At 38.4% G+C, this 17,288-nt stretch overlaps 1 protein-coding gene across 12 annotated transcripts in view; it reads left to right on the forward strand.

The window, feature by feature from the left end:
* Positions 1–17,288, forward strand: part of ptprt (protein tyrosine phosphatase receptor type T) — a 360,770-nt gene that overhangs the window by 92,052 nt on the left and 251,430 nt on the right. For all 12 annotated transcript variants that reach the window (XM_041980879.1, XM_041980882.1, XM_041980880.1 and 9 more), the window contains exons 3-7: positions 3,906–4,066; positions 4,555–4,665; positions 6,568–6,649; positions 9,125–9,240; positions 16,310–16,484. In XM_041980879.1, the coding sequence (XP_041836813.1) occupies positions 3,906–4,066; positions 4,555–4,665; positions 6,568–6,649; positions 9,125–9,240; positions 16,310–16,484 (645 nt within the window). The remainder of the gene's footprint in view (positions 1–3,905; positions 4,067–4,554; positions 4,666–6,567; positions 6,650–9,124; positions 9,241–16,309; positions 16,485–17,288) is intronic.

A 17,288-nucleotide genomic window follows, 5' to 3' on the forward strand; every position in this document is an offset into this window, starting at 1 on the left:
GTAAAAAAAAAGTTCACATGTATATTAAGGGTGGGGGGGACAGCAAGCAAAGATTTGAGGAATTTTTATCTTGGTTAGATCTACTTACTGAGACGGTGAAGATGACAAAATCAGAGAAGGAAAAAATATGGAAAGTATGTTACCAAACATATCAAGCATGAGCTGCATGAGGTCTTGCTGCATGCAAGATCTGGAGATACGCTACGAACATACAGAAACTCAAACTCACCTTTCACACATTTGATCCGAGAAAATCAGGGAATTAACACCTAATAAACAAACGCAGCTGGTAACACTGAATGTGTGTGTGTGTGTGTGTGTGTGTGTGTGTGTGTGTGTGTGTGTGTGTGTGTGTGTGTGTATGTGTTTGCACCTGTATACTGTGGTGTATCCAGTACAACTTGATATCTGTGTGTGAGGCTAATGCTGCAGGGCCATTACCCATTCAGGACACAGAACACATGGGTTCCAGCACTCCGTGTGTGTGTACGTGCGACGCCTCAGGGTGAATTGGGTGTACTAAATGGGCCGAGGGCCAGTGATAAGTGTCTTACTCTGGTGATTCCCTTTGCCATAAGTTTCATTATGATGATGATGAAGATGAGTCATTTCACCCAACAACAGTGCCGTTTGTTATCCAAAAAGGCTCACATCTGCACCACAGCTGATGCTCCTGATTCCTTTCCTTCCATCTTCCCTTCTTTTGTCTCTCCCTCATTGCTTTCTTCCTTCTCTTTCTCCTGCTCCTCCGATTTAAATTTAAATGCATTAAGAAGTGTCTTCCTTCTCTAATTCCCTCACACAAACTCAGCAAATAAAGTTAAATAGATGAGAAAGAAAGAAATTAACACGTTCTCTAAGTTACATGTTCATGTAGAGAGTAGCAGTTATTAATGGAAGACAGTGTTGTGCAAGTTTAAAGTTCAGTTCACAGATTAACATGAGCTAATTGATGGTGTTATCTCACTTTTTTTCTTTATGACCTCCCATGAACTATCCCATTTTTGGTCTTTGGACTTTTACAACCTTGCTTAATGGCTACGGATCTCCAGCTGTATCTTCAACTGAGTCAAGTTGGTATTGAGAAGGAGAACTTGGGATGCATTCGCACATAACAGTCTGCTAAACTCGGTATGTTTCGAGGACTCTGCATTCCTGTCCTCACCAGACGTGGCTCTGCAAGCTCATCTATTGGTTAATGCAACTTCTGTTTTCAACATATAAGAGAAAAACATGGAGCTGCATCAAATCCTAGTGGTCTTGGGTTAAGAATCCGACTTTTTACCTCATTCTTATTCCATTCCATTTTATCATGAGACATTTCTTCCAGCACTTGTTCAACATGCACATTTCTTTTGGTTGTGGTTACCCACAATGCCTTGCATTGTAACCTCAGTGGCATACATTAAACTCCACTCCAAGCATTTGGTTCACTTGAAGTAAACCAAGACCTACGCTTTTAAACGGAGCATAGTAGCTTCTTTGACCTGCATCAGAGTAAAGTTGCCTGTTCACACCTTCCTAAAAAAACCAGACTTTCCGAGAAAATGGACTAGGATTTTAATCAGAAGGGCTGGTGTGAATCCACACCAGTGTCTGTTGGCTATTCACAGTCTTACTTTGCCCACTAATTTTGTTTTGCTCATCCAGTCTCAGTGATCAACAAGACAGTTTGCTTCAAATTGGATGTTGACAAAGTTGATGTTCGACCGATTTCCTTTAGCCCCAGAGTACAAAATTTTCTCTCAATTGTTTCTAATCTGCCAGAATCAGTGTTGAAGTGTTCATGAAACTCCTTTAAATGTTCAGAAGCTGACTGCTGGGTGATCAGCTAGACACATTCGACTGAAAATTTTGAAAACCAGTTCAGTTTTATTTTATATATTTTTTTTTATAATATATTTTATTTTATATTATCACAAACTTTACCCACACAGGTTTTTCTGTGTCTTTTACAATCAAACACTTTGGTTAAATTATCTTTTCCAAACCCAAACAAAGTAGTTCTGGTCTGCTTGAACCAGAGCAAGTTGTGAGAGGTGAACTAACACAACACTTTACACTGCAGATCCACCAGACCAGCAGGGGTCAAACACTTTGCTTAAAGGCACTCCAGCAGCTGAGAGACACAGATAAAGCCTAGCTGAACTTTGTTTCTTTGGCAGCTTTGGAAAAATAAATGTGAAATCTCAAACTCTCCAGAGTTCATGAAAACAGTTGGTCTCCAGTGGCAGAATGTGCTGTTACACTGAGCTGACCCAGTTATTTTGATGTGTGTGTGTGTGTGTTTATGTGTTTTTTGGTGTGGTTTATGGAGTCATCAGTTTTTCTCACGCTAGCAGATTTCTCATCTTTGATTTCATAGCTGGGAAACAATGTGTGAAATAAGGGTTCTGTGTATTTGTTATTGAGCGTCCGTTAATGCATAAGTGATTGTGTGTGCCTCAGCTTTTTCTTTATTATAACATTGTTCAATATGCACGTTTGTGTGTTTATGAGTACATAGTAACACCTCTGCCTCCTACACGGAGACAGTTGTCATAGTGAGAGAAATCTCGAACATCACACATATTGTCTGAATATCAGCTTGACTCAACTACATTTCAATAAACACCTTTACAAATGCCTCTACAAAGCTTTAAAAGACAGAAAAGAGAAATGCACACTGATGCTATTAAAACTGCACAGTCACACCTGCTTCACTCTGTATCTTTTACTCTCCATTTTCTCACAGTCTCCCAGTCACTTCTAACTTTAAGTGACGCTCATGGCAGTTAGCCAAATGGAGCTGGCCGACCTATAAAATCTCCATCTTGTGCCATAAAGCACATACTAAAACACATTTAAACCAAAAGCTGTCAGAGAAAATGTGTTTCATCGCATGATTTAGAATCCGTTGGGGGTGGAGACATGAAGACACTGATATACTTATCTGCTAACTTATTTTTATTTATATATTTATTTTGTGCTGTATGAAGCATCAGTTGGATGTATTGTTGGATTCATTGCAAAGCTTATATTTAAGTTAACCATGGCTGTTTACATCTTTCTGGGCTGCAACCACTTTGGTTTGGTGTAAAGAAACAAATCCCAAAAGCTTTGGGGATTTTCTTAAGTAACCTGATCCAGATTTATGGACAGAAACAGTTGAGTTTATCCATCAATTTCTGCTCAAAAACCCAGTTGGTAACTCCTCCATCTTCTTTCCTTTAACATGGAAATCATTTCTAGTCAGTTAGTTCTAATTTCTTAAAATCCACCTTGATATGAAGGGAGGCTTGCTGGAGTAAGGATGTACTCAGTTCTACTCATGTCTGTCATAAACTTGCTGCTTGCATGTCAGCAGGAAGTAACTAATGCAATGTCCACCAAATATAAATGACAAATTTGCAATGCAAATATTTGTCCCTGTGATCAATCAATCAATCAATCAATCAATCAATCAATCAATCAATCAATCAATCAATCAATCAATCAATCAATCAATCAATCAATCAAATCAAAAGTTTTTCTCTATAGGACCTTCCAGCAACGCTCGTTGACCACAGAGATTTTCATCATAAAAACAAATAAATGCCCAACACGCTAAAACAGCGAAAGTATCATAGAAAGTTCTAAAGTTACAAAATTCTTAAAAACAAAGTATCAAAGTACTAAAAGGGCTTTTAATAAATAGGTCTTGAGTTTTGCTTTGAATAGAGGCTGGTCAGTGAGGGAACATAGGTCTTGGACCTGCCACTGAAAAAGACCGATCCCTCCATTGCTTGCATCTGGATCGAGGCACCTCCATTTTTATTATTATCTTACAGAAAAGAAAATAATTTTGTTTCCATGAGGATGTGCCATGAGATCATTTAAAAAAACTAATAGCAAACTCCTCCTTCTCCATCTCTGTGTTTCTGCAGGCTCGTTCATGGTGGTGAATGCATCAGGCCGTGCATCAGGGCAGAAGGCTCACCTGTACATGCCCACACTCAAGGAGAACGACACCCACTGCATTGACTTCCTTTACTCTCTGTCCAGCCGGGACGGAGCAAGCCCAGGCACGCTCAACGTCTACATCAAGGTGTGTGTTTGAGAGTGTGGAAGTATACCTGAGAGGGAGTGAGTGACAGGGAGAGCTAGTGAGTGACAGATGAAGTGACTCGTAGACTGAATGGGAAAACAAAGAGACAGACAGACCTCTGCTTTCAATCATGGAGGAATGAAGTTAGCCCTCAGGCCTGAGTGTGTGTTGTGTGAGAGAAAATGACTGAAAGGTAAGTAAACAGACAAGCACCATCTATTCTCCTTTAGCAGCAATCGAGTCAGATCTTGTTTATTGTTTGTGAAAAAGGAACTGAAACATCCTCAGAAAAAGGCTGTTTGCTACTGTAGTTATAATCCTTTTAACTGCATACAAATAAATCAGTACAGCTTTAAAATTCAAGAAATTTCTTTTAAGACTCAAATTATGCAGTTATACTTTCTAAATTCAGGTATCCTTCATGCTGTTCTTTTCATCTTTTTTTCTCTTTTTATGAAACTATGTCTCCTTACTTTGCCTGCCTGCAGGTGAACGGAGGCGTTCAGGGCAACCCAGTATGGAACGCCTCTGATACTGTCACTGAAGGCTGGGTGAAGGCTGAACTGGCCATTTCGACATTCTGGCCCAACTCTTACCAGGTACATGGTCTCTGTCTTAATTTACACTGGCATTAACATCCAAAGTGACAGCATAGGAGGAGATGATACATAATAAAACCAATAATACAATGATAAAGCAAAGTTTACTTCTGAAACTTTTTCAAGGTTTTCATGTTTTTTTTTTTTTTTTTTTTTTTTTTTGTATGTTGACTGGTTATTCACTCATTTTCTGTCCAGTTTTTATACTTTGCTTTTTGAAAGTGTTGACGTTTAACACACTTATCAAAAAGTTGCCAAATTGAAAGAAACCAGTGTTGTGCCGACAGATAACATATCTCAGTCTGCAGTGTATCCTTAAATAATATGAGGAAAAAATGCAACTGGGGAACAAAGAACTGTCGAGCCCAAAATATTATGGTATATTTTCCCTTTCTTTTCCGCATGTCTAATTTTTTTCATCAGATTTAACCTGGACCAACTATTTAGCCAAAGTAAACCAAGGCTAAGGAGAGACAGTGTCTCTCCTGAAGAGATGACACTGTCTTTTTGTAAAAGGCCAAAAATATCCTCATATTAGAGTACAAGAAGGGTGACAACAATTTGGGCTTTTTCTCTATTTTGAATAGTTTTGCTGTTTTGCAAAGGTAATCTGTTGTTCATGTATTTTTCAGTTAAATTCTGGTTATGCTCTTGGAAATGTAGATACGTGTTTATCTTATTTGAACTTTCTGAAAAAAAATCCTGATCCAAACTTTATTAGGGTTATAAAAGAAAGCATCTTTAGAATAGAAAAACAGCTCAGTGAGTATTACCCTCAGCACCTAAGTCCTTAGTAGGTAGGTTTAACCTTGCTGTTATCCTTAAATATTACTAACACATATCACCCTTGGGGTCAGTCTGAGTTATCTGAGAATATCTTCAGTATTTAAAAAAAAATGGTGTTGCATAAATATCTGTAAACGAATAGATATAAAATCTAATCGGATTTCATCAAAATCTATTCAGATCAGGAAATAAATGCTGATATCCAGCCCTACTTAAAAATAACCATAAAAGTAGATTTATAGTAGAAAAATGTACATGCATGTAGACATGTCAATGTATGGGGCATGTGAAAGGGAAAATATATTAAGTAATCTTTTTACAAAAAATAACTGCTTTCACTCAGGAAAGGAAAAAGAGAAAATTTTATATTCTTTCAGATTTCAAGATTGGCATGTGAAGAAGCATAACAAATACACAAAAATTAACATTGTGAAATTTCCATCCAGCAAAAAAGCCAAATGAGTGTCTCTTAAGATACTAGACATGCCTGCTAGGGAGGCTGGGATTTCTTCTTTAAAGGAACAGACATCTTTAGTATTCAGACTGAGTCACGGCTCACACTGTTGAGAATGCTGACAAGTACACCACAGCAGTAAGTAAGTGTGTATTTTTATGTGCATGTATATGTGTGGGTCAGGAGTGCGTAGCCCCTTGGTAGCCTTTCTGACTGCCTGTCGCCCTCAGTGTGTCTTCACTTCTGTGTAAGGAATATAAGGACTAGTCTGATGAAGAGGAGAAATCAAGAATGACAGAAAAGAACAGTTACAAGAAGAAAATAATCCCTTGATAAAGAAAAAAAGGCTAAGTGATTAGAGATAAAGAGCAGAAGAGAAAGGTGCAAGGAGTGAAAAAAGATGGAAGGAATAAAGAGGAAAAGAAGGAAAGCTGAGTGAGGAGGAGGGACAGCATATGTGGTTGACATAAGGATGGAGACAGAATTGATGAAGTGAAAAGAGGAATAGTTGCTGACTTTTAGTGGAAAATTCCCCTGGGGTTCCAATACGAGCTTCACAGGGATGTCAAGATGTTGCAGTCTGTTTTCATTTCTGAGCGTCATTACAGCACATTAAAAACCCAGACTCAATTTTTTTCTTTCTGTCTTTCTTTTGCTTACAGGTCATTTTTGAAGCAGTTTCAGTCCAAGGCCATCCAGGTTTCATCGCCATCGATGACATACGAGTTCTGGCTCACCCTTGCCGTAAGTGAAAGAGATTGGAGTGTGTGTGTGATAATGGTTGACCCTGCACAACTGTGGCCCTGCTGAGCATCATCTGTTTTATAGCCATCTCACGCATATACACACACACACAAACACAGTGTAATGGACAGATTGTGAGGGCTGCAGACAGATTGCAGAAAGTGAGGAAGAAGGTCCAAACTCAGGGTCTTCATCACTCAAATCTGACAAGAACAGTTTCCAGACTGGTTACAGCAACACACTGTAGCCTACTTATGACTTCTAGTCTGTTTTTATTGACTCAGTATTAATGTAAAATTCATTCGGGTTGACTCAACATAACTACATGACTTTTTTTTGTTTTGTTTGGTAAGTTTACATTTTAAAAATGGTGCTGGTCACAAAAATGTTGCCCTTTTTGCCTTTGTTATGTTGTTTCCTGACAGTATTTGATGATTTATTGATCCTGTTGCTGTTTGTAGAACTTAAATCATCTGTGCTAACCAAAAACCTGGGTACTCAAGTTTCTGAAAATGGGAGAAAAACACTATAAAAGCAAAAACTGATGTAGTATAAAGATCTGAAGCAAAACAATAGCTAATGAAACCATTTTTGAAAAACAACTTTCATATGCAAGTCCTTGTCATTTGCAGCAAGCTTGCCATTAGAGTCAGGGCAAATTATCATTGTTAGATGATCGATGCATACTCCGTTAGGTTTATCTGTGTCTGCAGACAGTCAAATGAAATTAACCAGTCGCTGGCTGGTTTCAATGCCATACCAAAGTCACTCAATGTCTGGCTGCTTGTCCTACTGACAGACGCCTCATCTGTCTCATGGTTGTGGTCATGTCATGACTCCTCTCATTCCTGACAACAATATTCAGCTCTGTATGGAAGTGCATTATAATTCAGCCCTGAGAATATGGTGGAGAGTCTGTAGCATGTTAACTCACAGAACATATAAGCTGCTTCAGGTCTTTTGGGTTAATAAAAGTGTTTTTTCAAAAACATATCCTTTGATTTACAGTGTGTGCAGATTTATTAGGCAAATAAGTATTTTGAAGACATCATCCTCTTTATCCATGTCTTGATGGGCCAGAGTCGGAGTGGAGCTCCCTGCCCTGTACTGATCCAGCCACGGGCCCATCCATCTGGCCCATCAAGACTCACTCTCATTTCATCAGTCCACAAAACCTTAGAAAAATCAGTCTTATGATATTTCTTGGCCCAGTCTTGACGTTTTATCTTGTGTGTCTTGTTCAGTGGTGGTCGTTTTTCAGCCTTCCTTACCTTGGCCATGTCCCTATGTATTACATACCTTGTGCTTCTTGGCACTCCAGTGATGTTGCAGCTCTAAAATATGGCAAAGCTGGTGGCCAATGGCATCTTGGCAGCTTGATTTTCCTCAGTTCATGGGCAGTTATTTTGCTCCTTGTTTTTTCAACACGCTTCTTGCGCCCCTGTTGACTATTTTGAATGAAACGCTTGATTGTTCGATGATCACGTCTCAAAAGCTTGTCATTTTTAAGAGTGCTGCATCCCTCTGCAATACATCTCACTATTTTTGACTTTTCAGAGTCCGTCAAATCTCTCTTCTGACCCATTTTGCCAAAGGAATGGAAGTTGCCTAATAATTATGCACACCTGATATAGGGTGTTGATGTCATTAGACCACACCCCTTCTCATTACAGAGATGCACATCACCTGACATGCTTAATTGGTAGTAGGCTTTCAAGCCTGTACCAGTTGGAGTAGAACAACATGCATAAAGAGGATGATGTGATCAAAATACTCATTTGCCTAATAATTCTGCACACACTGTACAGCTGGGAGCTGGGGCAGCTGCTGTGTGAGGAAAAAGCCTCTTGAGTAAGTGCTTTTGGTTGGGGAAGGGCCTGTGTCAGCACCCGCTGCTCAGTGAGAAGAGTAAATGCTACAATAATAACAATAAAAACAACAGAAAAGTCACTAGTCGTTTTGTAATTTCGCTAGAGGGTCGCTAGTGAGGTTTAAAAACAAACTAAATATAGCGACAAAGACACTAAGTTGGAAATACTGTAAACAATGGGTCCACCAGGGGGAAAGGCTGCCCTGCCTGTTGAAAATGGGTAGAGGCAACTGGTCCTTTCCATTAACCAGCAGATGCCAAAGTACCATTTAAGTATTCTGTATCGTTTTCTTCTTCCTGCTCCTTTTCAAGCATGGTGATGCATTAAGATGTGCTTTTGATTTGTTTTGTCGAGTTCTATGTTGCTTGTGCATAGCCATGTGAGAAATAAGCTGCCGTACAAATAAGTGTTGATACCTGTGCATCTAACTGGATATTAAAGTATCTGAGAACCAATTTTTTGACAACACTAAATCACATTCAAATTTTGATATGACCTGCCAAACAGATTTGCTTGTGTGTTGGTGCATATTCATCTCCTTTTAATGTAACCAGCTCGTTCACTGAAATGGTTCCACTCTTTGTGTTTATTGTTTGTGTTGCAGGTAAAGCGCCTCACTTCCTGCGCCTGCAGAATGTGGAGGTGAACGTGGGTCAGAATGCAACGTTTCAGTGCACCGCTGGAGGAAAATGGTCTCAGCATGATAAACTGTGGTTGCAGGTTAGTAACGCCATATCAGTACATTTGTGCATTTATGCATGATATCAGCATTAAGTGCACACACAGAACAGAACTTGTATAAATGGAAGATCTAAATACTGTAAGACTAAGAATAAACTGACATTTTTAACATCAATTTTACCTGAATCACGATATACAATATATTTCATTATAAACTTTTTTTTTAAGTAACCAAAGAGATGGTTCTATTTTTACAGCCTTTAGTGCTAAATACACATTATTAAGGATCAGTAGCACGTGCCTTAAAACAGTTAACTGAAATTAATGTTGCCATATATTAAATTAAATGTTCTTAAAAACAAAATAAATGAAAAATACTTTCCAATGTCCATAACAAAAATACAGTTGTGTGCAAAAAGCAAAAATATAAGATACAAGCTAACTCGATTTCAAGTTTAAAAATCTGTGTTATCCCCTGGGGGCACTTAGTTTTACAGCCAGTAACAACATGTATAATAAAACCAACAGACACATCAGATCACAACAAATAATTTGCTGCAGCAATAAATGAATCTTTGAATAAACAATATTCCCTCATTCTGTATCATATGTGATACAGAATGAGGGAATATTTTTAGGGGAATATTGTTTATTCCCTCGTGCTTCCAACAAATGCAAAATATGTGAGGCAGCCATGCAAATGTACGGAAGCGTGGAGCTGTCACCCAAATAAAAAAAAATCAGACCTTATCACGTTATAACGTGATATGTTTATTGTAAAAACGTAAAAGGTATCACGTTATAACGTGATACTTTATTGTAAAGACGTGAAACGATACTTTATTGTAATAACGTGAAACGTATCACATTATAACGTGATAAATTTATTATAAGAACATAGCCTTTACTGTATGCAGATGTTGTTACCACCTATATTGGAGCAAAATACATTTTATGGAAAATATACTCATCAAGCAGAAACTTTTCAGTTCTTTTTGACAATGATTAATTGTTCTACTCTGGTTTATTGTTGTACAGAAATGTGGGACAGTTATGAGAAACACGTAGGTCACCTGCCTGCGCACAGTGACACGGTGCGTGCCTGTGTGTCTGAATTGCCACAGAGCAGGCATCCCCAACTTGGGACCTCTTGAGCCAGTGTCCTGCAGGTTTTCAGTATGTCCATACTGCAGCACACCTGACTCAAATAATGGGTTGTTAAGAGGCTAGTGCAGACTTGGTTTATTATTGTACACAAGACCGTTATAAGCAGCACGGTGCGTCACCTGCCTGCACGCAGTGAGACGGTGCATGCATATGTCTGAGAGGCAATAGAGTGTGCGCGCTGCTTTCAGTTAATAATATGTTGTCTCCTGACAATAAAAATGAAAATTATAAAGTGCTATATGCACCGCTGGGACTGGGAGAAATAAGTTGCCAACACAAAGACATGGTCCTGTCTACTTAAAGGGTGCAACGTCAACAAGTGTCCTTCAAGCTTCATCAAATCTCTCCAATGAAGTAAAACTTAATCCCATGTAGTAAATTAGGAATTTCTCTGGAAATAATAAACCACACTGAAAACCTTCAGGACACTGGCTCAAGAGGTCCCAAGTTGGGGAGGCCTGCTCTGTGGCAATTCAGACACACAGGCACGCACAGTGTCACTGTGCGCAGGCAGGTGACCTACGTGTTTCTCATAACTGTCCCACATTTCTGTACAACAATAAACCAGAGTAGAACAATTAATCATTGTCAAAAAGAACTGAAATGTTTCTGCTTGATGAGTATATTTTCCATAAAATGTATTTTGCTCCAATATAGGTGGTAACAACATCTGCATACAGTACAGGCTATGTTCTTATAATAAACTTATCACGTTTTAACGTGATAGGTTTCATGTTTTTACAATAAACTTATCACGTTATAACGTGATACGTTTCACGTTTTTACAATAAACTTATCACGTTATAACATGATACGTTTCACGTTTTTACAATAAACTTATCGCGTTATAATGTGATGCTTTTCACGTTTTTACAATAAAGTATTACGTTATAACGTGATACGTTTCACGTTTTTACAATAAACTCATCACGTTATAATGTGATGCTTTTCACGTTTTTACAATAAAGTATCACGTTATAACGTGATGCTTTTCACGTTTTTACAATAAAGTATTACGTTATAACGTGATACGTTTCACGTTTTTACAATAAACTCATCACGTTATAATGTGATGCTTTTCACGTTTTTACAATAAAGTATCACATTATAACGTGATGCTTTTCACGTTTTTACAATAAAGTATTACGTTATAACGTGATACATTTTACGTTTTTACAATAAACTTATCACGTTATAACGTGATACGTTTCACGTTTTTACAATAAACTTATCACGTTATAATGTGATGCTTTTCACATTTTTACAATAAAGTATTACGTTATAACGTGATACGTTTCACGTTTTTACAATAAACTTATCACGTTATAATGTGATGCTTTTCACGTTTTTACAATAAAGTATTACGTTATAACGTGATACGTTTTACGTTTTTACAATAAACTTATCACGTTATAACGTGATACGTTTCACGTTTTTACAATAAACTTATCACGTTATAACGTGATGCTTTTCACGTTTTTACAATAAAGTATTACGTTATAACGTGATACGTTTTACGTTTTTACAATAAACTTATCACGTTATAACGTGATACGTTTCACGTTTTTACAATAAACTTATCACGTTATAATGTGATGCTTTTCACGTTTTTACAATAAAGTATTACGTTATAACGTGATACGTTTCACGTTTTTACAATAAACTTATCACGTTATAATGTGATGCTTTTCACGTTTTTACAATAAAGTATTACGTTATAACGTGATACGTTTTACGTTTTTACAATAAACTTATCACGTTATAACGTGATGCGTTTCACGTTTTTACAATAAACTTATCACGTTATAACGTGATACGTTTCACGTTTTTACAATAAACTTATCACGTTATAACGTGATACGTTTCACGTTTTTACAATAAACTTATCGCGTTATAATGTGATGCTTTTCACGTTTTTACAGTAAAGTATTACGTTATAACGTGATACGTTTCACGTTTTTACAATAAACTTATCACGTTATAATGTGATGCTTTTCACGTTTTTACAATAAAGTATCACGTTATAACGTGATAAGGTCCGATTTTTCTTTTTATTTGGGCTCCACGCTTCCGTACAAATGTGTAATTAAAAGTACTATATTCTCAACCTAAATGTCCAAAACTTTTGGTCTTTTAATAAATTTAATCCAGTGTGTTATTGTATTATGTTTTATTAAACATTACTACATAATTTACCTTTGGATGAGACTGAGATCTGGAGAAACAGAGGAAATATTTGAATATTTTTTTCTGCACTGAAAGCAATATTTTCTATGTCAAAAATATCATTTCCAAAAATAAATCGATACAAGATAACTGAAGGAAATAATTTAAAGCTGAATGTAACAAATGCTGTTTTATTTATTCCACTTTATGTTTAAAAAGGTGACAAACATTCAGAGTCCTCCCAGCTCCATTTCTGCATTAATTAAAATACCTTGTTCTGCTTTGCTCCAATGATTTTATCTCTGTGACATGTTTTGTATCTTTGTGTGTATGTCAATATGTTTGCAACGATGGCAATGTATTCATTGCAGTTTACATTCATGTGCGTTGGCAAGCTTGCATATTTTCAGGGGTGCACACATGAGTGTATACCCCTGAGAACACGGCTTGGCACAGTAATGATATTTGCAGTGGAGAACATTGATGCTCCTCACTGCAGGTCTTTTGGGGAAAGCATGTTTTTCTGAATTGGCTGAGAAGATGATGGTTTTAAAAAAGATTGGATCTTGAGACGTCAAGTCACGCTTTTTAGATTTTATGTTTGACTTGCTTGTGGAGATTGCTTCTATTTCCTGCTAGGTGTCTGATACCAGCATGGGGTCTTTTCTGTGTCATTTGCTGATGCAGAATTACTGTAGGTTTATAGATTGTTTGGGAGTGTGTTCTTCAACAGTAGGTGTGTAGAAGTGACATCTCATTTCTTTATCTGATGAGTGGGAAATGTCGAGCCATATACAATAGATCGTGCCCCACAGGACAGCAACCAGCTGTATGTTAAGGTTAGTTTGAAATAATCAGTTTCATCCACCATATTTCATGCTTAGTCTTAGTGGGGAAAATACAAATTATTTTAAAACGCTGACTAACCCATTTGTTTGGAAATAATATCAAATTCAATTGCATCAGCAAATGCAATTTGGAGAGAAAGCTTTTGTAGCCAGATTATTTTCTACCAAATTAATTAAGAAATTCAAGTCAAATGTCCTTATTCTTCCAACTTTAATAAAGCCTTTCTAGCCTTTCAATCAAAAAGCAACCTCAGCCTGTAAAATGTGAAGCCTATGCGGTGCAAAAAAATTGCAGTTCGCCCCTCATCTGCTAGGCTCCAAAACAGAGAAAATCTCCATAGACTCCAATGTTAAAAAGGCCAACTTTACAGCAAAAATAAACATGTTTAAAGCCTGGTACAAAAATCCATTTTAGGATTAATAGGTCAAGTTTACTTTCATGACAACTATGAGGGGGGTACATTTTTTTCTAACTCAGCTCAGAGTTTTATGGGTGTCAATCATCCACCCCCACCTTCACAGTCCCTCTCTTAGCTCCACCTCTTTGCCCATTTTTGGATTTTCCGGGAATGACGACACGTGTGACGCTGCCAAGATGGCGACAGTGGGAACCGCCCAATGACCTTCAGTTCACCTCTTCATGAAGGCTACGGGTGACATCACAGAGGCTCCGTCCATTTTTTATATACAGTCTATGCTTTCAATTCACTTGGTTAAGATTTATTTCAAACATTTTCTAATCTCAGTCTTAATGCCCTTTTTAATGAAATATACTGTATATAAGTAATTTTTTACTGTTTGCGTATCTCCACCCACTGGTAAATTTGAAAAATGCCTGAAACTGCAAGGGTTTGGGTGGGAGGTGTGGGGGGATCAGGGGGCGGAGAGTGTGCAGGTCGGGATACTGAGACAGAAATGATTGACAGACAGCAGCTCAACTCACTAGCAAGATGGAAAGCAAGATTCATAAAGCACCTACGCCACAGAGCGGTCACCTCCTGAATCTTCTCAGCTACACATGAACAAGGTGGTCCTGAACCGTATCAGTCTGAGCTGTTAGTGCTGTTAGGATGACCTGTCAGCAGCTCCAGCAGCTCTGGAAATGTGTGGAGACTCTCAGCAGATTGTGGCAGCTGCAGGAAGTGCTGCTGTAAGTTGCTGCTGCTACAATTTGAGCTGCTGTCTGCTGCCAGATGAGGATCAGCAGTTAAAGAATAAAGTCCAGTGTTATTTTTACACTTCACAAAAGCACAAATTCGTCCCATTGCAGTAATATTGAATCAGAAACGCTGTAAAAGAATAGAAGTCTGAAACTAGCAAATCTACACCATATAAGTTCACCTCCCTTCATACTGTCATGCTGCAGAGAAGGAATCGGACCCAGGAAACAGACAGAACCACCGTACTGCAAAATGACACAAATTTATTGACAGACCTGCTGGCAAGCTCGGCGGAACAGAGGAGGGAGTCTTCACTGCGCGGTGGGGTTCTGTCAGAAAAGGAGAGTCAAGGTTAAATGGAGCCCACAATTTCCTAGGGGGGAAGACAGAACTTGAAATAATAATGAAAATACTACTGAACCAGTCCTACTTAGTCCCCCAAGATCCAGGGCAGGGAGGTGATCCACCAGCCGCTGGTTAAAAACAGTAGATCTCCCTCCAGGAACTGGCGGCAGGCAGAAACAGGCGTAGACTGATGAGATCAGGCAGGCAAGGTAGAACTTTCTCCAGGAGCAGATCTGGCCAAGCAGGAGAACTGATGATCTGGCAAGGAACTGTTGTAGCCAGCAGCTAGATATACTCCGCCTCCTAATGCCTGATGCATGTCAGGAGTGTAGGAGATAATCCAAAAGAGCTCGTTCTCCACCTGCTGCTGAAAGAAATTAAGTTGAACAGTCAGTTCAGAACCAGTCCTGGTTGTGTCAACCACCCCATGACACATACATGAAATAATAATAACCACATTGGTGTGGTTTTCTATGCCTGCAAGGCGAGGACCCGCCTATCTGCATCTGGAGGGAGGGGCTGTCTTTTTTTTTTTTTTTTAAATTTTCCCAACGCGTAGAGATGGCTCTACGTCATGAATTGCACAAATTGAGAGCCACCGTCCTATCCGGACAGTGGAAAGGAACTGCCAAGTGAAGATCCGCAGCCAACCACCGCAACTCGCTGGCACAATTCTCTTTGCATACGCTGACCCCAAGCTACCAAGCCTGGGCCCATAACAATCATGAAAAACAAAACCTGGTTTTACCCTGTAGGGGGCGCTATGAGCCATTTTTTTAGTCACAAAATCCTGTTTTTTTTTTTTTTTTCTTTTTAATTAAAAAACACAAATTTCATCAACAGTATAGGCAGTTTTCATCACAATTAGGTAAGGCTGTGTTGTTTTCAGCTCAAAAAACACATTTTGGGTGCACTACCCCTTTAATATGATATGACCTTCTACCTGTCCAGGGTGTACCCTGGCACTTACCTATTATCTGCTGGGACAGGTTCTAGCCCACCCGTGATCCTGCATTGGGATAAATGGGTAAAGATAATGAAATGACGGATAAGCTTATAATTAAAATTTATTTACAGATGATATTGACCCTAAATCTTACTTGCAAAATTGTACAAAAGTTATGTCATGTTCTGACATTATGTGTAGTCCAGGATATAGTCTGTCTCACGTGATACTGTTAGCTTTATAGTGTAATAATCCACCACTGTATTACAAGTTTAAAGTTTTGGTAGTAGCTATTAAAAAATGTTGCCTTAGATACAAGACTCAAAATTTGCCCAAAGAATTTAAATGTAGTGGGATTTGACATGGAATAAGTTGCTTAGTTTTCGTCCAGGAAGCCCAGATTCAGCTGCTGTTTGAATGTGTCCTCGTGCTACAAAGCTTTTATTACAGCTCTTTTTACCTACCGCTCCTTGCAGCAGTGGAATGGCAAAGACACGGCGCTGATGGTGACCAGAGTAGTGAACCACCGACGTTTCTCAGCAACTGTCAGCGTTGGCGATACATCACAGCGCAGCACCAGTCGCTATCGTTGCGTCATCCGATCAGATGGTGGATCAGGAGTGTCCAACTACGCTGACCTGATTGTTAAAGGTATGTCCACTGTTTATCTTTTCCCTGCAGCTACAAGGGGGACTTAATTTAAAAACTAGAATATCTGAAAATTTAAATGTGTGACTCACACATCTCATCAGTATGGATGTTGTAAAGGGGCACTGTTTCTTTAAACAGTGTGAAACAGTCCTGGTTTGTGTGTGTGTGTGTGTGTGTTTTGGCTTTTCATTAGTGCTGTGGTAATGCTGACGATGGAATACTGAATAGACTTTAGAATAGTGACCAGAACTCACAATGAGCTCTCAGTCTGTCTTTCTTAAGTTCACGCTCCTCCCAGAGTTTTTATTCATGTTCTCTCTCTTTCTGCCAGACTCTGAAAATGATACAAATATATTTTAATTGTTAGGATCCTCAAGATCCTGAGGGTGAGAGCACAGCTATTTGATTTATCTGATGTCTGTCTGGTAGAACATATAAATACCATATGTAGATACCAGAATTATAATGAATTTGTGACCATTGTCTTCTTTGCAACAACAGTATTTCAAAATTTTCAGACGTTCCGCTTGCTCATAGCTTTTTAATCCTAATGTTTTTGTTTATATCTAGTATAAACTGAACTGTCTTTAATATTTACTTTTGATGATACAACACTTATTCACCAAGAGAACAAATCCTCTTCTGGAGGCTGTTATATTATTAAACTCAAACAGGTGTGGGAAAGCCAAGCCTTTCTTTGCTTCTGGAGGCTCGACAAAACCTCAGAATTGTATTGTAGTGTCCTAATGTTTGTTTACTTCTTCAAGCTCTGTGTATTTTTCCCATAAATTAGGGAATTTGATG

This window comes from Melanotaenia boesemani, chromosome 3 (genome assembly GCF_017639745.1).
Source record: "Melanotaenia boesemani isolate fMelBoe1 chromosome 3, fMelBoe1.pri, whole genome shotgun sequence".
Taxonomy (NCBI): Eukaryota; Metazoa; Chordata; class Actinopteri; order Atheriniformes; family Melanotaeniidae; genus Melanotaenia; species Melanotaenia boesemani.